This window comes from Aethalodelphis obliquidens, unplaced genomic scaffold (assembly GCF_003676395.1).
Source record: "Aethalodelphis obliquidens isolate GAN/ISIS:26980383/991018 unplaced genomic scaffold, ASM367639v1 scaffold9, whole genome shotgun sequence".
In the NCBI taxonomy this organism is placed as follows: Eukaryota; Metazoa; Chordata; class Mammalia; order Artiodactyla; family Delphinidae; genus Aethalodelphis; species Aethalodelphis obliquidens.
This window is the reverse complement of record NW_020837953.1, coordinates 30,164,675-30,186,837: the sequence shown is the minus strand read 5'-3', so window position 1 is coordinate 30,186,837 and position 22,163 is coordinate 30,164,675. Positions and strand designations below refer to the sequence as shown.

The 22,163-nt window shown below is 37.1% G+C and overlaps 1 protein-coding gene across 17 annotated transcripts in view; it reads left to right on the top strand.

Annotated features, from left to right (window-relative positions):
* Window positions 1–22,163, top strand: part of EPB41 (erythrocyte membrane protein band 4.1) — a 206,215-nt gene that overhangs the window by 151,513 nt on the left and 32,539 nt on the right. For 13 of the 17 annotated variants that reach the window (XM_027109405.1, XM_027109402.1, XM_027109397.1 and 10 more), the window contains one exon: window positions 3,145–3,321. In XM_027109405.1, the coding sequence (XP_026965206.1) occupies window positions 3,145–3,321 (177 nt within the window). Of the gene's footprint in view, window positions 1–3,144; window positions 3,322–5,096; window positions 5,148–6,486; window positions 6,595–22,163 lie in introns of all 17 variants that reach the window. The other 4 variants (XR_003433356.1, XM_027109406.1, XM_027109403.1 and 1 more) reach the window with 3 other exon arrangements.

The following is a 22,163-nucleotide window of genomic DNA, read 5'->3' as shown; positions in this document are numbered from 1 at the left end:
TGTTTTATATATGTTTACCTCTACCTCATGTAACATGAAGTTTTCTTAGGCTGGACCCTAGGATATTTCAAACTTGGTAACTAGATCTCTCTGCTTTAGTGCATAGCTGAAACTAGACCTGAATGGTTCCGCTTCTGAGATTAGGGAGAATAACAGATATCAGTTGATCTCCTTATACTCAGCAATGTAACATCTCCCAATTCCAAACATGCCTATTTCTTGACTTGTCCATCTGTAATTCTGCCTCTTAACTGGAACCTGCAGTACCAATCATATATTTGTCCTTTGTTCAATGAGGTGTGTTATGGCTTCTGAGACTCACAAAGTCCTTGTGTGTGATACGTTTTTCCCAGTATTTCATTGACAGCCATGAGAGGGGATTTCTAAATAAGTGTGTGTTTGAAAATTAAAACTACTAACTATCTTTTGAGAATATTTTCTACTTAATTAAATGTTTGGTTTGATTGCTGCTAAAATTATAGGATGATAGGCATCAGAAAGTGTCTAATCTGAAAACAGCCCAAGTAGTTTGGCTAACCATCATTCTCTAGTATTGTAAAAGTTTTTTTCCCCCGCTTAGGGAAGTTCTCTCAAGTTATCTGTCACTCTAGCAGATTTTTTTTTAAGCATTCCCTCCTCCCCCTACTCCTACCCCACCCCCACTAATGCTTTGTTCTGGCACAAATAAGGTCGAGTTCATTTTTAGATCTACTGTTTCCTCCTCCATCTCCCAGTGAGAACCTGTTGCAAGTTTCTGTGACAAATTCTATTTGGAGCAGGTCCCTTTGAGATCTTAATTTAACTCTGTGCCCCCACAGGTTTCCAACAGAGCCAGCTAAGAAGGATGGAGAAACCTCCCTCAGAAGCTGCTGATTTTATTGGAACATTTATTTTCTCAGGTTCCAAGCCAATCAAAAGCTAGGCAGGACAAGTAACAAATCACCACTCTTTTATAGTAAGAGGTTAATAACCCAGAGAGTTATGGTTTTATCATAGCCTCTCTTGACCATTTTTTTTTTCTTTTTTTTTTGTGGTACGCGGGCCTCTCACTGTTGTGGCCTCTCCCGTTGCGGAGCACAGGCTCCGGACGCGCAGGCTCAGCGGCCACGGCTCACGAGACCAGCCGCTCCGCGGCATGTGGGATCTTCCCGGACTGGGGCACGAACCCGTGTCCCCTGCATCGGCAGGCGGACTCCCAACCACTGCGCCACCGGGGAAGCCCAATCATTTTTTTTTTTTTTTTTTTTGCTCCATTCTCACCTTTAACCCTCCCAAATACGTTTAGTTCTTGGCCCAAGCAGATTTGATTTTGTCAGGAGCTAGGTCACAGAGCCTTCCATGCCTGATGGGTCTCAGTTGTTCAGCCTACTACTGAGTCTTTGACTGACCTTGTTCCTGCTTTTCTTTAGCTAGTAAACATGCTTTTCTTGCTTTCAGCTAGAACAAAAGTGCAAACTGTTGTTTCCCCATGGTGAAGCCCATGTTCTTGAGCTATACTCACATTCCATCCCAGCAGGCAAGAGGTACTCTTATGGGGGAGCTGCAGGATTGCCCTTTTTGGGTTAGTTTTCTCTTTGACTGATCTAAAAGCACAGAAACATCATTCAGTCTTGCAAAAATAAAACGAATAGACTATTAAATGAATTTTCTGAATGAATATCTCCAGAATCAAAATTGTGTCATATGCCTCACTGATTCTTTTTCCTCTACTGTTTTCTCTTTAACATTGCTTTTGAAAAAAATTTACTTAATTGCAGCCTATATTGCCCCAGGAAAAACTTTTAAAACAATTTTTTATTTAAATGAATTCCTCCCCCCAACCCTCAACGCCAAATGAGGCTGTTTCCCACGGAGCCAAAAAAAAAAGTCTAATCCCCAAATTCACACAGCATATTAGGAGATATATTTAGTATTATGCTTTTCTTGGATACAGAGCTGCCTTGATATATAATAAACACAGAATTTTTAGCAGTCATCAAGTGACAGGCTCCCACATGTTTTGATTTCAAGCATAGATCTTTTGAGGGTTTTTTTGAAGAAATATGTTGGACCAAGAACATTTGAGTTTTTGTCTTCACGTTGTATTTCCCAGATTATTTCTGGCCAAGTCTCTTGAAAGTTGGTTTATGCCTCCTGTTACATAAACTTGAATGTTATTTCTCATATTATTTATAGCTTTATTAGCCTAGTTTTGATCATTTCTCCCTGGAATATCGCCTGTGAGAGTTTCCCCCTAGTTGTCCAGTAGTCACATCTGCTGGAACGGTTTAGTTATTTTAAGTTGTCAGGGAGACGTATAAGGTATTTGACAAGTTCTTATTAAATCACTCCCCATCCATTGATGGTTACTGGAAGATGGTCCCTAGTTTGAATGGTACTGAGGGATGAAGTGAAGCTGTCAGAGCTGCAAAACATAAGGCTTTTAGTGTGTGTGGATAGTATTGACAAAGAAAAAAAATCCGTTATATTATATGCCCCTGAGTAATTATTCAGAGATAGTAACCACTTGCTCTGGAGGCTTGAGCCAGGAATTTCAGTAATAAATTTTTGTATCGAGAAAGGGCTATTCCTGTTTACCAAAACCCAGCAACAGTCACCTAGTGGTAAGAAAGCAAAACTATCTCCAGGTAGAAATAGAGGGATACTGTACAGTTGCAACTCACCAAGGCAAGGCAACCCATGATGGGAGTTGAATCTTTCACCATGTCCTTCGTTTAACAGTTTCTCCTTCTCTATTGCTATCTCCATCCTGCCTGAGCTGAGCCTAAATCAGTTCCTATCAAGCTGAGGCTAATTGAGTTGTGGGATTACCTGCTTGGGATGAGGAGTTGGAGATCTAGTGCTGTGTCATAATGGGAAGAAGAGTTGTAAAATGAAGGAGTGAGCTCTTTATGGGTTATATAACTGCTAAGAGCTATAGGGTTACGATGCTTCACTGCTTCCAAGAAAAGCACTGTGTTAAAAAAAAAAAAGCAAATATACCATATTGTATATTTACAATTTGAATGTAATTTATGGATTAACAACATCTATCCTGGATGTGGTGTATTTTCTACCAGTGCCCATAGTCTATGATGGGCTCCCCTTGGTGGTGTTTTTTTCCCTGAATATTTATTGTTTTGCATCTTGTCCTTTCAACTATAGGATTTAGACAAAAGTCAAGAAGAGATCAAAAAACATCATGCCAGCATCAGTGAGCTGAAAAAGAACTTCATGGAATCTGTACCAGAACCACAGCCTAGTGAATGGGATAAACGCTTATCCACTCACTCTCCCTTTCGGACACTTAACATCAATGGGCAAATCCCTACAGGAGAAGGAGTGAGTACTTTGTCCATGTGACCAGTTGTGAGAATGAGTGAGATAAATGCTTTTGTATATTGATAATCTGTATCTGAAAGTTTAGAGCTGAAATTTAGCTTTGGTGTCTTACCAATTCATTCCAGCTTTAAAGCATTCATCATCAAACACTTGTTTTAAGTCATGTAGACTACTCAGTCCAATTATGGGGGCCATTTGGAGCTACCAGTCGATGACTGGGCCCTGAGAACTGTCTCTGCAGCTGCATGCTTCTGCCTAGTGTATGTTTACAAATTGACCATAAGCCAGTGGAACTTTATGTTCAAACTGTGACTTCAGGGACCAGAGAGTTTACTAAGTTTAGTAAGGTCAAAATTTGGAAAGGGATAGGCATTTTTAAAAAACTTTGAACGTTTGCACAACTTAGAAATGTCTGGAATGGTTGACCACAATTATATAATAAACCAAGGAGACCTCAGCCAGAGAATGCAGAATACCAAGTATTAATGATTGTATTTCAGTCTTAGGAGAACTATTGATGATTTATTTTATCTTTATGAGTAACATCAAGCTTTTAATACGCTGTTTTATAAGATAGTCACAATTAGAGGAAGAGATACCTTTTAGAGGCTGTTCTTTTTCTATAATTGTTGTCATTACCCATTTTAGAGATCCTACACCTGAATCTGTGTAATGAGAATATCTTAAAAGTTACCTTGAGCACATATTCAAAAATTCTTTACTTAACCTTTACCCTATACAGGTTAAGTATGTATATAACTAGTCACAGTGACTCAGTGAGGGAGTGTAATGATTTTAAAATTATATGCTTGTTTCCTCCCAAAACAATAGCAATTCTAGTTAAGAAAGGTAAAGTGATGCCTTAATAATTTTTTTAAAATTTGTTTTTATATTCAGAGTTCATGGTAAACTATCCAACTTACTGTTAGTTTCTGGAACTGGAGAAGATAATAAAAGTTGGTTCACAAAGGATACATTTTATATTTTTCAAAATGTGATTAAAATTGGCTAACAGTTCTCCAAATAGAGTTGAACCAGCTTCACCAAGAAGGCTGGAGAATTCCTGAATGATGGGCAGGGAGAGAGAGTTACCAGGGTTGATAGGATGCAGTTGTTCTTATTCACTGTCCTCTCAGCCTCCACTCTCTGGTCTAAGTGGACATTAGTTCTGTATCCCAAATCTGGAGCATATACCCTGAACTGAGTCAGTGACTGCTTTCTATAAGTCTATGGCTCCCTGATAAAGCACTCGTTGCTGCCACGCCTGGCTAACCCTATCTACAAACCATAACTGCATATTTTCTAGAAGTTTTCTTTTTGATTCTGTGCAAGTAATAAAAGATACTCAGCTACTTTGGAGAAGTAACTTAGTACCCTCTTGGATGAGGTTTGGTAAATTTGAACCAGTCTCCATTTCCAGAAAATATTTTGTGTCTTAATAGAAACCCTTCAGAAACGATCTTAGGGCTAGTTTTGGGAATGGCTGTTTCATTCTGTGGACTTTAAAGAAATGACTTTTATAAATTAAATTAGATCAATAGGGAGTACTTTAGCTCTAGGGTTATGATACTACCCCTCTAAATGAATAATGCAATAAGTAAGAACTATATTGTGATAACCTTTTATATAGGATAATTCTACTTCCTGGCATATCTTACTTTTTCTTTAATAATTAGGACAATATTTTTGTTCTCTGGGGATACCTCTTCCACCTTTGACAGCATTGTTGTTACATTGCAAGGCAACTGAATTTTATATAATTTGTGTATGACCAGGTGAAGAAAACCTCTGTCCTTCCCTCGGAAAGAAAGGTTGGTGGGCCAGAGGTAATGCTGCTGTTATGACTTGTGCTTCTCAATCAGAATTTGCTCTTGTCATGGCACGAAGCAGATAATTCCCCCAGAACTGAACAGCAGCTGCTCAGTGATTTTTTTTTTCTTTTGGCTATACTGGTAAATTCACACTCACCGCCTTTTGACCTAACACATAACATTTTCGCTGCTGCATTTTGCAGCTTTCAATTTGCTTATTTCGGCGCATGGCTGGTTGAAAAGCTGCATGAAGATATAAATATGTATTCGGAGAGAAAAACGAATTTAATTGTACCCTATTCTTTTTATGTTGTCTTTCTTCTCCCCCTTATTTTCTTTTAAAAATCATTATAATTTTGCATCCTTTCTTTTCCTTTTTTCCTTTTTTTGCTGACCAGTCCCCCAGCTACTTTCTCCCTGATACGTATCACTTAGGGGTGTGCAAAGAACCAGTGTTGAACTTCCAAACAGATCAGAGAAGGCTGGCTCAACTAAGAGAACTTAGAGCCAAGTTTTTCCTTTCATAGAAAACATCTGTCTTGACTGGATGGCAGAGTACAGAAATTGCCAGGGGAGAAAAATTTCTCAATTGGACAATTGGAAAAAAATAATTTTCCTTAAAAGTATCAAAACCATTTGCTTAATGTGTTGTATAAACCTTCATGATGGTCGTTATTATTATTTTAAATCATGATTCTGAAGGGGGGAGGGAGTTTGTAATTGTTGAGATTTGTGGGAGTTTGGTTTATGGTTTTTGGGTTTTTTTTTCTGATAGACCTTGGAGGCTCATATAAACTTTTATACTTTCGTTTTTCTTTTGCAGTCTTAGAAATGTATAGGATTAGGATTTTTATTCCCTTGAGCAAAAGCTAATTGCCATACTGAATGAACTCTTGCAATTTTCTAAGTCCATATGAAGAGATATGAGGATAACATTTTATATTCTGCCATTCTATTTGTAATAAAAGTAACTTTTCTGATGGCAAGAAGAACGCTTCATTATTGGCTTTGCCCAATTGATCTAAGGAAAATTGGCAGCACCAAAGCAATGAAAAATGACCGAAAATTTGTGTGAATATCCTTAAAGGAGGAATAAATACTATAACTAAGGAAGTCCAGTGATTCCTTGAACTTTGAGGACTTCTACTCTTCATTCATTCATTCAATTACCTATTGAGTACCCTACTGTGTTATAGAAACTTTGCCAGTATAATTGCCAAAGTAAAGTAAAATACAGTGTCCAAAAGATCTTCCCAAATCCTTTGCACATCCCCAAGTATCATTTTTGAGCATTTTTCATCTGTCATTTTGTTCATCTTTCTCTGTCTTTCTTGATCTTCTACCGTGAAAGCAGACACAGGAACGTGCTCTGTTAGTGCAGGATGAAGAGAAAATTAAGAGGCAAGAGAGATCTACTGAAAGCGCCTTGCCCCAGCAAGAAAATGAAGAAATTCTTCCCAAGGTTTCTATTCCAATCCCTGAGGATCACAAGTTTCTCAAAAAGTGCCACCTCTACTCTAGTACTTTTTCATCTCCTCGTATTCCTTTTGTGATGTCTTTTCTCGTGGTTCTTGCATTGGCTGTCTGGTGGTTGGTCTTTCTGTGATCGGAAAACAGGGTGCTCACCTGAAATGTCAAGACTAAAACCATTGAACTTTGTTGTTCGCTTCTACTGTGTTATCTCCTGTGTGATGCCCTCTGATCTTGGTAGTTCACTGTCCTAGGGGAGAGCCTGTGATCATTTTTCTGTCAATAAAATGTTACTCTTTGTAGAATATATATCATGGGGTACAAAGGAGTAGCAATGCATTGCTCAAGCCAGTTTTCCTCACCAAAGTTTAACAAATTTAGGCAAATCTGATTTAAGCATATGGCAGGTTGGTACTTTCCCCAAAAGCTTTAACTCTTTTATCCAGCATGTTCTTATTGTTCACTGTTGCTTTGTACTCCTCTCCAGTGTTTCACAGAAAGCAGGATATCCTGTAGAAACATTTGATGGAATGTTTTCCTAATCTTCGATAGCTATTTGTGGGGCATGGGCTCTGTAGTTTAAGAAAAAAGTTCAAGTTGCTAACCTTTCAAAAGCCTTAAAATGATACATTTTAATCTGTGAATCTATAACCACTCCTTTTCTTGATATATCAAACCAATATATACAAAGGCCTTTTGTGGAAAAGGGCTTTTGACTTCTGTGGCCTTCTTATGTGTATTTCTGAGACGTACAGGGACAAACAACTTTATCCTGCCTGGTGTATAGAAGAGATCTGCAAAGGTTAAATGCATTTTTCACAAGTATAATGTTGATGGTTTAAGGAAAATGGTGCTGGTGCCCTTTAGCCTCCAGCCAGGGCTGAATTTTCCAGACTACTCTGCCCATCTTTAAAAGTCCTGGAATAACAAATTTCTTTAAGGTCTGTACATAAACATACCCTTCTCTGAATTAAAATACTGTGTTACTTCTTTATGAGTTAAGTAATTATATTGCTAGAAGCAATATTTAGCCATTATGATAAGCTTAAAATAGATATCGATATATTTTGTTTTTCTGATAGACTTTGGACTTGTTTATTCTTACATGTGTGTTGAAATCAATTGTTTTTCATTGATGGCCTTGTGAGCTAAGGTTCTGTCGTGACAAGTATGTGTCTTCTGTTTGCATGTTGATTTTTAAGGCTTACCTGAAGTAAATATGCGTGTGCTCTCTCTTCACAACACAACTCAGATACCTAACCTGTTTTTTTTTTTCCCCTCAGTATTAATGAAATCTTGCATGTAGCTTGCTTTCTGTGGCGTTTGAATGTACCAATATGGATGATTTGGTTAATGTTGTCTCAAATATTTGTTTTGAAAGCTGAGTTCATAGAGTTATCAAATTGAGATTATTGCACTTTACTTCTCAACACTTCCAGCTGATGTAACTTCTAAACAAGACTTTTTGTTTTTAAGATGACGGTGTCTTAGAGCAAAAAAAGAGAACCCTAAAGCCAAGAATCTTTTGTCCTTCAACACCCACTATTATTATTCTATCTTCTCTGGAGACATGTAGAAATAATTCTCTGGTATTTCCTGAAAACTGCTACTCTGTTATTATAGGCTATCCAAAAAGATGGGAAAGAAGTGAGAAACAGGTTAAAATTTAAAATCTTGTATGAGTATATCTTTCATGTCACAGGCTATGTCTGTTTATAAGAAATATTTTGTAATTAAGCATATTTATTGATTCACTCATAATAAGAAAAAAGAGACCTCAAATTAACCTGAAATATTGCAGAACCATTCTTTTTGTTTGTTTGTTTTTGTTTTGTTTTTTGCGGTACGCAGGCCTCTCACTGTTGTGGCCTCTCCCGTCGCGGAGCACAGGCTCCGGACGCGCAGGCTCAGCAGCCATGGCCCACGGGCCCAGCCGCTCCGCGGCATGTGGGATCTTCCCGGACCGGGGCACTGAACCCACGTCCCCTGCATCGGCAGGCGGGCTCCCAACCACTGCGCCACCAGGGAAGCCCTGCAGAACCATTCTTTAACACAGAAAGTGATCAACCTCAGTACTCCCCTTTATCTGTGAAATAGAGATATGAGAGCTTTCCTTATGAAATAACAGAACTATGGTATTGGTTAGATTCTTCTGAATTTTTTTCAAGAAACTAAAGAGGAAATAATCTTAGGATTTTGTTGATACTTTTATAACTGTTTCAGATTATATTTCCAGTTTTCATCCATGTACATAGCATTTTATTAATTATTATTGTAAACGTCCCCTTGAGTTTTGTTTCTCTTTGTATTGGAGTTATTTCACGTCCATTAAAAGTCTACTGTAAGCCAAGAATACTTTTCGGTTTTCTGAAGTGCAGCAGGAGCCCTCAGAGGTCCTTACTGATGGTCAAAGGAGAGGCCCTTTCTTCTGTTAATAGGGTGAGAATGGTTGAGAGGGGAAGGGCTGATACTTCGTATTGGACTAATAAGCTGGCCAATGCAGGCTCAAAAGACATGCCCATCACAGTTATCAGAGGAAAAATATTTTTCACTGCTGCCAATATGTATAACATAAAGCTGTAAATAGTCTTGGTTTCCCTCTCGCATCTCATTTCATTCTTGGTACCAGAGACAGATCCAAATAACTGTGTGTTGGTTTTACCCTGGTTCAGCTTCTTAACAGCAGGTTGATGAGTGAAAAACAATTTGGACTAAAGGTATCAATACAGACCAGTAAAAAGTCTGGGGGTTTTGCCTTGGTTTTGCTATTAGTCATTTCTAGGGTAACTCTGAGAAGTTCACTTAACTACTTGGTGCCCAGATTTCCACCTAGTAACGTAGAGACAAACCTACCTCATGAGAATGAATCTGTAACATGTTCCAGTAACCAGAAGCTCTGGTTGTCATTAAATTCTTGGTCTTTTGGGGACTGGAAATTAAAAAAACAAACACATTAACTTCCTGGATCTTTAAAAATAAAAGTAAGCAATTAAATAGCTGTGTTGATTTCCATCTACTCTGTATTGATATTTGACCAAACACTTAAAACTACTAAAGTTAAAAATTCCTTGTACTCTTAAGCAATTCATCTTACCCATATGGTATTTTAGAGTGGACCATACTTGAAGATAAATCCAGCCTCTATATTCTGGACCTGTCTTTTAGCCATATTCTTATGCTAATGCATGGATTATGAAGGAGATTCAGTTTGCATGGGTCAATTCTACTACTTGTTTATATCTTTGGTAAAAGTTTTGAAGGGAGAAGATATTGACTCTGTTGACTAACATGAGACTAGTGATTATGTGTGGACTAGATTTCGTTGCCATCCTAGATCCTAGTACGTTTCTTTCTATTAGATATTATTGTAAGTTTTACTCTGAAATTTCTGTGGATATAAGCCAATTCATTTCTTCCTACATTCCAAAGTCACTACTGTAATATTTCCTATAGAAAAGCATATAAGACATCCTACACATTAGAGGTTTGGTTATTTTTTGAAGGCATTACCAATCAAAATTTATATTTAGGCTTTACCTAGTGATCATGTATTTACAAAAGGAAGACAGAAAATTCAAAGATAATATGAGACACTTTCTCAATGTTGCTTTTTTCTTGCCAAGAGTATTGAGCATAGTAAAGATATATAGAACTTTTCTACCAAGTTTCCTTCTCTTCTGTTCATCTTCATAGAAATTATAAAATCCCAAACTTTTTTACAGCATTCTCTATCACATTGCGGAAGACTATTATATTGTTTCTATTATACATAGAAGTTTTGCTTTTTTTCACTGCACTCAAATGAGCCCTGTTGCTTGTAATTTTGGTAGTAGAAATGGAGACAACTCCTTATTCTTATCTGTGGGATAACTCCATCTGCCTCCTCTACACTGTTGGGAATAGTATCAGTAAGCTTGGCTCACTTCTGCTGCTGTTATCCCTCATGCCCTTGGATCTCCTTTTTACTGCATCAGAACATGATGCAAAAAGAAACATGTTGGTGTGGACCTTAGGAATGGACACCTGAAATGGTTAAGAAGTTGTTGTTAAAGTAAGAAAGCCATATAAAGTTAGGCTGGAACAGGAAGAGGAGGAGCTGTGATCAGCGATTACAAATTCATGGAGTATTTCATGTTGTAAACGAAATTCCTTTCATACTAGAACTTGAAAAATAAAGAGAAGAGAAAGTAGAGTAGTTTATTACTCCCACAGATCAGAAATAAAGGCTGAAAGCTAAATAACTTTAATAATAGCCTAACCAAATGTACAGATGACAGATTGTTGAGGAAACATCTATGTTAGGAATGCTTTTCTAATCTTTTGTGATTGATATCCTAGAGGGTAGCCCTCCCCTTTATCATAGTCAAAATCCTGTTTGGGGTAAATAACAGAATAAATCTAATCTTAAAGATTAAAGGAGGTGGGAAGGCATAGAGTCCCAACTCTCTTTTCAGGTCCCCCAAATCAATAAAGGACGCAGTTTAATTCTGTCTCTTTAAAGAAGAGTCTCCACATGTATAGAATCCTATCTCAACAAAACACAGAGAATAAGAATTAAAGGAAAAACATGGTTACTCTATCCATTCTTTATTCATTGCCCTCTAGGGCAATCAATGTATCGCAGGGATGGGTTTCAAAGAGGCAGCATTATCAGAATTTTAGGATTGGATAGGCCCCCAATCCAACTCCTCTCCCCTCCAATGCTTGATTCTTCTGTACAGTATCATTTAGAGATTCAGAGACCAAGTGGTCTCCCAGCCTGTGATTAAACATCTCCCAAGATATAGCACATTATGTCTTTCGACATCCCAAATTTTTAGATATTAATCATTCATGTATTAAGTCAAAGTCTGTTTCCCTGTAGCTTTCACTTCTTGGTTCTAAATGGAGGCATTCTGAAGAATTTTCTATCCTCCACATTATAAGGTCTTCACCATAGTTAAAAGTAACTCTCACGTTGCAATTAGTCACAGTTCTTGCCCTCAGGTAACTTACCATCTGATATCCAGTTCTGTCCCAGTCTTGCTCCTAGCATGTTATCCGTCTGCTTTCTTCCTTTCTTTTTCTAGCTTTTCTTGTTTTATCAGCTCTTTTTCTTTCTGGCTCCGTTGCCCATTGGTTGCTTCCCTATGGTTTATTCAGTTTTATGTCCCTTCCCAATGACTTGCCCTCTCTAAAAGAACATTTTGCAATTCCTGGAAATCCTAGCTTCTTCATAGATCACACAGGCACTTGGGGTTTTTTGTTTGTTTTTCAGATAAAGGAGTTGGGGGGGAGGGGGTGGGATAGTTTTGTAGCTTTGGAAACTTCCTGTAGCCCAGAATCTGCTGACAAGATTGTATTGCCATTATATCCTGAAGCAGCATACCACCAGAGCCTGCATTCTAAGTTTGCTTGCCTTCTCTGACAGCCTGGCTAACCTTTACATCCTCTATAATAGCCCTCACATGATTTGATTTATACCACTTTGATATGATACAGTTATGGAAGCTTACTTTCTGTTTAACATTCTGATTTTGACTTAGAGCCCCACTAGAAAAAGTGATACTAAAAATTTGAAATGTTAATCCATGTCTTTTAGTTCTGCCTGTCTCCTCAAAACTGTGAGATTCTGAGGTGTGAAGCCTTGTTTTATCTATGTTTGCCAGAGACACCTTTGTATCTCAGATATATAATGAATAATTAATATTTGTTAAATTGAATTAAATAATTAGTAACATGGTAACAGATAAAGTCTAACTTTTCACTTAGAATCTCTTGTATTAGGACACAAGTTTGTGCCAAAGTAATCACCCCGTGCCCAATCAGTACGTGCAGGTAGCCCAAAAAACCCATATATGGCCCGGAAGCCACTGTCTCTCCTATTAATCCTGTAGTATGGTCCTTGGTTTATTCAAAGAATCTACGTATACTTCTATGATAGGTGTCAGTCTCTCTTGTAAATGTCTCGTAATTTGATTCAGTTAAAAGCTCTTATCCATTTACCACAGTAATAATCAACTATTTTCACTATAGAATGTATTATCGAGACCAGGGTACTTGTTTATATGTGTAAATACATCTTGGGAGTGTGATATCATGAAGAGAACCTGTTATTTGACATTTTGCGTTTATCTAAAATGCATTTCAGAGAGCAGTTTGATACATTTGTCTTCTGTTTTATATGATATAAAAACACCAAATGTATCAAACTCTTGTGGTATCAAGAGTTTTGTATGTCAGACCAGGGGTTGACAAACTTTTTCTGTAAAGGACCAGATAATAAATATTTTAGGCTTTGCAGTCCATATAGTCTCTGTCAAAAGTACTCCACGTTGCCATTGTAGAGTGAAAGCAGCATTGACGATAAATAAAGAAACATGAATATGTTCCAGTCAAACTTTATTTGTGGACACTGAAATCTGAGTTTCATATAATTTGTATGTGTCACTAAATATTTTTCTATTTCTTTCCCAACCATTTAAAAATGTAAAACCATTCTTAGCTCATAGCCGTACAGAAGCAAAGAAAGGGCTGGATTTGGCTGCTGGCTGTAGGCTGCTGACCCCCGACATAGGTCTAGAGAGACAGAACTGATCAGTTAGATTTTCTGCCTTTGTACTGTTTCGAAAAGTTGTAGTCAAAATCTTAACATCTTCATTCAGTGTTGAAGTGTTTTTGGTCTTGTTTATGATTAGAAATGGAAAACAAAAGACAAGGCACTCATTCCTATTTATCTGGCAGCCAGGGTACACCTGAACAATAATCTAAAATATCTTTACCACCACAACATGCCTGCCTCTGTCAGCTTCCAAATTGTTCTGTGTTAACTGTGCTCTTAACATGTTCAGCGACAAATCCAGCTAACCCCTTTGTTCTTTTTGGTTTTTAAGGGTCTGCCTCTATCTCCCCCTAAGGAATAAAGAAACAATTCCCAAATTCACCTTCTCTTCAGCCGGGTTTTAGAGATATCTAATGAACATGGTAAAGAAGATTTTCACTCTAAATTTTTGGTACACCATAGTGTATAAATTTAAGGTTGGGCATCTAAGGGAAACATTTTAGAAGGGTTCCTCTTTCAAAATAAAGATTTCTCTGAGAGGAGTTCCCTACTTCAGGGCTGATTTGGGCAGTATTTACCAAGAAGTCAGAATAAAATAAAGTTCTATGCTTTCAGAGGTGTCTTTGCTCCCTAGTTGACTGGTTGTGTTCTGGAGGGTTCCTTGGTCTGTAATTAGCTTTGGGAGGTGCTTTCTAACACATTCCTAAATCTATGTTCCTTTCCCCCTGGTCTAGGATCCTTTAGCTATGATTCACGGTTGAATAAGTTGTTTATCCATTAGCAGTTGAGCAAGATATTTAAGCCTAAAGAAATCTGCTAAGAACTTCTCTTTTTGGAACACTTTCTTTGATATTTTTCTCATGTTATTTGCTTTGTTAATATGTAAAATTATTACGAATAAATCTTATTGCAAATCTGATTCTGGTTGCTACTAATCATTAAGGAAATGAGTCAGTAATGCTGCATGTAGATAAACCCACTACCAAAAAAGGGAGGGAAGGAACCTCTGCTTCAGCAGATCAGCAAGAGATATTGTCAGCCAGTCTTTCTAGAAAAATTCTCTTGTTTTTCCCATATTTTCACTCTTTTGTGTGGCCCAGTAATTGTCTTATGCTCAGTCCTAAAACAGAGATAACTTATTCACATGTTCACTTCTGAGAATATTAATGTTTTAAACCAACTTTGGAACTATTTGACTTATTTATACGAAGTTTTAAAAATAATTTTTTTCTAACCCATTTAACCAGTCACTACAACACATGTAATTGTCACATCTGTTAGAAGCATTTTTAATATGCTGAATTTGTCTTTTTTTGTTTTGTTTTGTTTTAAAAGGAAGCACTCTACAAATTAGTAGTTATTAATGCCTCTCTGATCATATTGAAGAGTGAGGATGGAGTGGGTGTGGATGTGTGGGCATGAGGAGAGCTGCTCCTATAATGTGGAATTAACAGAAGGTCCACTGCTTAATCTCTTACTTCACCTTGGTGAACCTTATCTCTTATCTTACTCTCACAGTTCTAGATTCTGTTGTATCATCCAGGTGATTACTTAAAACCAACACTCCACATTTTGAAGTGGTCTGTTTACTAGCACAAAGTATGTACCTTGTTGCCATGTCTGAGTAATACAAAATTTTGTAGTGTTTCTCCAAAGCCACATTCCTTTTAGGAATTTATTGAAAATGTTAACATGGAAAAACCATTTCATTATTATAGGATTTTTGGGGAAGAGAAGACACAGCTAATTAATATCTAGTCATCGTTTTCTGTTGTATATAGTTCTGTGGAATCAAGGTGCTATTTTCTAGATATCAAATTGGGATATAATATTTTCCTTAAGTGCTTATGGCTTTAATCATTTTTGGAATTGGGACTTCTGAGAAATCTTGCCAAGTGTATTAAATTGTGTTCCATACTAAATGATCAGAGTTTTTGTGCTGGTTATAGCCCCTTCCTTTCCATCTCCATCTCTTCAACTCTTCAACTCAACCCTTCTTAGTATAATGAAATAAACTTGACTGGTCACGTCTGGTCTCCCAGACATGTTTAGTGTAACCTTTCATATATGCTCAATCACTTTGATTTCTATAGCTCTGTTCAGGTTTGAGAACACTCATTTGATCTGTGGAGTCCTTGCTGGTGAGTGCAGTGTTAAGGCAAAATTTTCTATTATTTAATAGTTAAAATTTTGCATCAGGCACCGATTTTACAGCTGTTTGCTTTTACATTCACCTATTCTGGGGATAATCTAATAACAGCACTATTTAGGAAATGATGAAAACTATGTTTGAAGGATAATTGTCATTGCCAAATTCCATTTGCTGGCATTTGTAAAAGGCTGCATTATAGAATGATTTTGATTTTCGTACAATAGGCAATTTTACCAACCGTAATTTAATAAAGGCCAGTGTCTTCCTAAGTAAGCTCCTTTATCCAGATGTAATTTTTATATGCCAGAGAATAGCAATGGACAATGAAAATGACTCAAGTTTTGTGGAGAAGCTAGTGAGCACTATAAGGATGTACTTCTAGCCAGGGAGGGACCAGTAGCATAGCAACTTTATTAAAAAAAAAAAAAAAAATGTAGGGGAAGATATAGCCAAGAGAGAAAATTTAGGCTGAAGAGAAATGTATTGCATGATTAAGAATGACACACTAGAGAGGAAAGATAGAATTTTAAAATCGTCTTTTGCTAGCCACGTGGTTACTCTGTTGTTAGTTTATCCCCATCTTGAGCATTTGTGATTCTAACGTCCTTTTCTAAACTGCCAGTTGACGTGAGTTTTCCACCGAAAGTGTATCAAAACTATTATTTATGAAGGTTTTGGGGGTGGAGGGGCCAGGGGATGTTTTTCTTTTTGGTAATTTTTGTTCTCCTTTCTTCGTTTGTTTCCTTTTTCGGCTGAAGAATGGGCTGCTGCTGCTGCTTGACCTGTCATCTTTATGTGCTGTTTACACATGGCTTTTACAAAAGAAGCCATTACCACATCTGATTTATCTCTTATTGCAAGTGCCCCTTTAAAAGCATTTGTTTCAACTTAACAAATTAAAAAAAAAATCACCAGGCTAGCGTTATTTTATAACCAAGGGAAACACCGATATTACTAATTTTTCAAAATAGGAATAAGATTACAAATATCGATAATACAGTAAATGTATAAAGACATGTGTTTCGCTTTTTAGAGCTTTTCCCCAAGGCACTTAAAGCCATTCTTTGCTGAGACATAAACTTGCCATGTTTTGTTAGAGAGAAGTATGTGGAAACAAAGCACTCGCAATTAACTGATCTTATCAGGATTGGAGTCTACTACATTTTTTAGTTTGCATGTTGCAGACCATTTGGGGGTATTATTTAAATACATCTTGATAATTTAAGTGACTGTAATATTTATCGTTTACTTTAGTTAAGAACCAGGAGCTGGACTCTTCTGCTGGGTATCTTCCTTCTGTGCTTAGCAAGATAACCTCGATTCCTGCTGGTTCTGTGGGCATTTGCAGTACAAAGCATTTCTTACGGGGTTTGCAGAGCAAGGGTGATGTGCTCTGTGGGTGTATGTGTGTCTGTGCACACCCCTCCCCCTTAATCCCCCTGCCACCTTCTGCTCACTCCTTTTTTCTTATCAAAACTTATTTTTTTTAATTATATAAGCTTAACGAATCCCCAAACCCCCATTTTTCCTGACATACAGGAACGCTGATAAAAGTTTAATGTATTAACCTTCCCTGAAGTATTTGCATTTCAATAGGCCACAGAGTCATCGCAAAGATGATGGTGACATTACAGAGTTGATCATACCGTTAAGCAGTATTTCCAAGGTTAGTCCTAACTCTCAGTTTACTTGATTGAATGGCAAAATAGAATGAAGAGGATGTGAAAACCAATGGTAGTTTAATAGATGTGGTGGATTTAGGGTTCCATTGGGTAAAGTGACTATAGAGATAGTATGCTAAATCTCAGAGTCTCTTTTTACAGAAAATTTAGGAATTTCTGGAAGCAGAATCTGTGGGTCGTAGCATAAAAAGATATGCTTTGGGCTTAGAAACAGCAATAAATCTATTAAGCTTTAAAATGATTGTAAATTTTGTGACTAATCAGAAATGTTCTCAAAACTATTAAAAATGGCCTATCCAGTGTTATTCATGAGAATCTTGGTTCAGAAATAATTAAATATCCTCATAGTGTATCAATTTTAGTTTTTATCTTCTATCACAGTTTTTTTCTAAGTTCTACCTGGTGATGTCCTCTAAAATATAGTGAGAACCTGGCTCAGAACGTGCTTAGCTGAAAGACCAGCCTTAGTTAAATCCATAGGGTTGGCTAATTTGGATACTCAAGAAACACTTCCATAAGGACTGGTTCTGGTTCATGTTTCTTTGCAAAAAGTAATATTTTAAGAAATATAGTATAATGACAAATAATATCTAGTATTTGCTTAGCACCTCAGTTTGAACACTCTGCACAGTTAACCCTCACAGTAACCATATCAGGTAGGTAGTGGTGTTCCTTTTTTTTTTTTTTTTTTTGCGGTACGCGGGCCTCTCCCTGCTGTGGCCTCTCCCGTTGCGGAGCACAGGCTCCGGACGCACAGGCTCAGCGGCCATGGCCCACGGGCCCAGCCGCTCCGCGGCATGTGGGATCCTCCCAGACCGGGGCACGAACCCGCGTCCTCTGCATCGGCAGGCAGACTCTCAACCACTGCGCCACCAGGGAAGCCCCGGTAGTGGTGTTCTTGCTTTATGTGATAAAATTGAGTCTCAGAGCAGCTCAGGGACCTACTTAAGAACAAGCAGTTTTTAAGTGAGAGAACTGGAGCTAAATCCAGGTCTTTCATGTTTCAGTCCAGTGATATTCTGTTATGACACAGCTATATCCTAAGTCACTTAGTCCCCAAGTGAAAATGTGATGAAAGTTACAGAAAGTGAATTAAGGAGAGGGTTGGAATTTGTGAGGCTCTAATGACTTATAAAACTAGGTATTAACAATGGTGCTCTAAGATCCCCAAACCACAAATGAGTTGGTTTATAAATACTGGACTGCCCTTAACTTGCCTTAAATCCCTCAGGTTGTTTCACAGAATGTCCCAGAACCTGAAATAGGATCTTTCAGTCAGTAGGAACCAGAAGATGGGAGTAAGAAATGAGGTCTTTCCTACTGTTGAGACAGAGAGTCTCAGGGCTTTTGTTTGGCCTTGGGGATAATCTGGTTCCTGGTTTAAAAATCATTCAATAAATAGAATTGAATTTTTTAGAAGAAAATAGTTGTTTCCTTTATGTATTTATTGGGGATATTTAAATAGATCAATAGTTCAAATTCCCATTAATTAAATCAAACCTCAAGTACCAGGTCTGAGGAAAATTAGATTGGTGTCCAAAAGCAAACAAACCAAAAACACCTTGTCATCAAACCAAATGACATTTTATAATTCTAATAATTATTTGTTCTTCATCAAAGAAAGTATTTTTGGTTTTCTGTGCTCGAGCCTCTAAGTATATTTATGTAAAAGTGAAACTCTTGCTGATTTGGAAGGGAATGTTTGAGACTATTTAAGATGGCACTGGTAAAGTGGGTTAAGACAGGATATTTCTGTAATTTAGTGAGAGAATTTGTATTTTGGTCTGGCCAAACTAAGAAAATTCTTTTGCAGTCATCATTTGTGTTTCCTGCTTCTCAATTTAGTCATTTTGATAAAATAAAATGTCACCTTAGCATGTTAATTGCCCTTCTCTTAAAATTTGTCTTGTATAATTTCAGCAAGTAAGAAAACCCATATTTATTAATTTGTCTATAATGTCTGTTTAAACATGCATATATATATGATGATAAAATTTTCACAGATATTCTAAAAATAGATCTTTGAAAATACTGAGTAGAATATGAAGGAAAAGGGTTTTCCTGAAAACTTAATATTAAACATATATTGATTGCAAGACTCTCATTAGAAGTTAGCTTTGTAACTGATATCACTGTATTTTCTTCCTTCTTTTAAAATTGTCCTGTCAGCTGTCTAATTCTGCTAATGATGGACTCAGTAACATTGTTGACTGGCTTATTCCAGTGTTTAGTGTAATGTTATAATACCTGAGAAGGCACAAAAAATAACAAGACACTGTAATTAAGCTTACTGACCAGCTCTGATAAAAGTTTGCTTTCTCCCCAGGGTTCCACCATTGCCCAACCACCACACAGCCCTAAGTTTATTATGCAGATATATGTAACTGCTATCTGTACATATCATTGTTAATACCTTCATTCAGCTAAATCTAAGTACCCTGGAAAATGGATCACTGCCTTCTTTCATTTATCTCAAAAGCACCTAAAAGAGGATTCTCTTCTGAGGTGGCAATTAAACAACTCTTTATTGAATTTGGTCATTTCATTCTGCTGTCTTATACTTAATTTCAGTAAAAGAAGGTCTCAGCCTGAGGTGTAGGGCACTCAGCCAAAACAAACAAACAAAAAACCACACACATACAAGGAATATAAAGCATTCTGATGTGAAGTATGATAGTGTTTGTCTATGGTCTATATCACTAATCTAGAGTTAATGTTCAAATCAGGTCTTGGACACTTTAATATTTTATATTCCCAGTTGCTATCATGACTTTGGCAAGAGAGTGATAATTTTCCTTAAGTGTCTTTACTGTTTCAGAAGCAGATGTCTAATAAGAAATTCACAGAAACTCTGTGACAACTCACAGATACAACCATATTTTTAGTCATATTCCTGAGAATATCCCTGCCATTTCTAAATCAGAAAGCATTAAACAAAATGTAATGAAGCTACACCTTAAATTTGAGCTATTTCTTCTCCACTCAGATAGATTGTCCATCATCCTTGACTTTGACTTTCAAAATCCACTCACTAAATTACTGCAGTTTTATATTATATTCTCCATATAAAAGAGAATTTTTATACTACTTACCAGTTACTGACATTTCTTGTCATTCTTTCCATTAACTACTTTTTCATTTAGGAAACATTAAGGTTTATTTTTAACTGTTTTCAAAGGCTTGGAGTATATTAAGGATTTATCAGCACTTCCTTCATAAATTGTTTACCAGACTCTTCGGGTTTTACAGACCACTTCATTATGAAACCAGTGTAAAAGCCTGCGTAAGAAAAATTATTTAATAGCATTTTTATTACAAAGGTAATGCATATTCATTTTAAAAAGGTTGGGAAATACAGAAAAACACAAAGAAAGAAATTAAATTATTTGCAGTCCTACCCCTACTGATGTTTTAGTATACCTTGACATCTTTTTCATGTATATAATTACACACATTGGAAAATATAATTTTTAAATTGGCAAGAAATAAAACATAGCATATATTATTAAGAGGGGGATTTAGTCTTTGAAGTTAGCATTTTTGCCTTCTTCCCTTATTCCAACAATCTAATCATGGTCCTGAAATGAAAGTATGACCCTGAAATCATATGACAAGGTTGGCAGGGAAAGAGCTGCTGTTCTTCATTTGGTCCTTAACTGCCTACCCAGGATTTTAATGTATAGGAAGCTAAAATGAGACAATAGCAGGTTCCTTTTCTTTTCTTTTTTTTTTAACAGAGAAAGGAATTGTTTTCCTATTGCCATCTAAAGGTAAAATTGGACTTCATTAAGCAAGGAACAAGGACAAAATGTGTGTGGGGAAAATTACCACATAGGCCCTCCAGAAAAAAACTTATATGGCTCTTGCTTATGTAGCAAAATTTTAGAAAGATTTTCAGGATTTATTTTCATTGTGTTGCTTATAGGATAAGAGAGTCTTGTCAGCATAACTGTACTTCTCTCAATAGTCTCTTCAAATATATAAATCCCTTCCTTCAAAAATAACCTAAAACGAAAGACTCTGGATTGCATTTAATGGAGTAGCAGCAAAATACCTATAAAACACCCATATCCTGCTCTTAATATCTGTAATCCCTAAGTCAAGGGAGAGGTTATTTATAACTCACAAAGTCACATACATACTCAGGATTTGATGATCCTGTGACATAATCCATTTGAATAAGTCATTTTCAAGAGAAAGCCTTTAGGGGAAAAAAAAAATCTCTTGATTTCTGAATTATCATACTTAGCAGGAACCATTGACGTTTTAAGTAAAATTGAGAATTTTCAATCAAATAATGTTCCTGCTCACTTAAATATTGGTCTAACGTTCTTCCTTCTCATATTCTTTTATTAAATAATTAACTAATTAATTAATTTTTGGCTGCCTTGGGTCTTCGTTGCTGAGCACAGGCTTTCTCTAGTTGTGGTGAGCGGGGGCTACTCTTTTGTTGCGGTGCACGGGCTTCTCATTACAATGAGAATGTGGCGCACGGGCTCAGTAGTTGTGGCTCACAGGCTCTAGAGCACAGGCTCAGTAGTTGTGATGCACGGGCTTAGTTGCTCCACGGCATGTGGGATCTTCCCAGACCAGGGATCGAACCCGTGTCCGCTGAATTGGCAGGCAGATTCTTAACCACTACGCCGCCAGGGAAGTCCCCCTTCTCATATTCTTGAAACCAACTAGACAGCCTTGTGGTACTTTATACAGGCAACTGGTCTTTGTATTGTAGCATCCTTCTTATAGATCCTGCATCAGGCCAGACAAGCAACACATCAGATCTCAATTTTATCTGTCACTGTGGGTGGTGCAGACGCAGTCATATATTTATTCATATCCTTGAGAAGATCCCTTTAAATTTTCCAGGCCAGTTTGGTATATGCTGCTGTGCAGAATCTTATATAATCCAGTGGTCCATGCTGATGGTCATAGCCAAAGGCACAGCACTGTCAGTTAAAATTCCTCACTCACGTTAGATGCCAAATTGTAGGTGTCTTATGTCATGGGGATTTTAGATCTTCTTTTTGACCCAATCTTTTCTTCTGGCTTTACAGCCTTCTCCTTATATTTCAAAGTATGGTGTCAGCCACTAAAACCAGACTCTGCTAAGGACCTTGGACAACTTTGTGCTTCCCAAAAGAATAGTCAGGTTTAGTGTATATTCTTTTGAACATAATAGGACATGT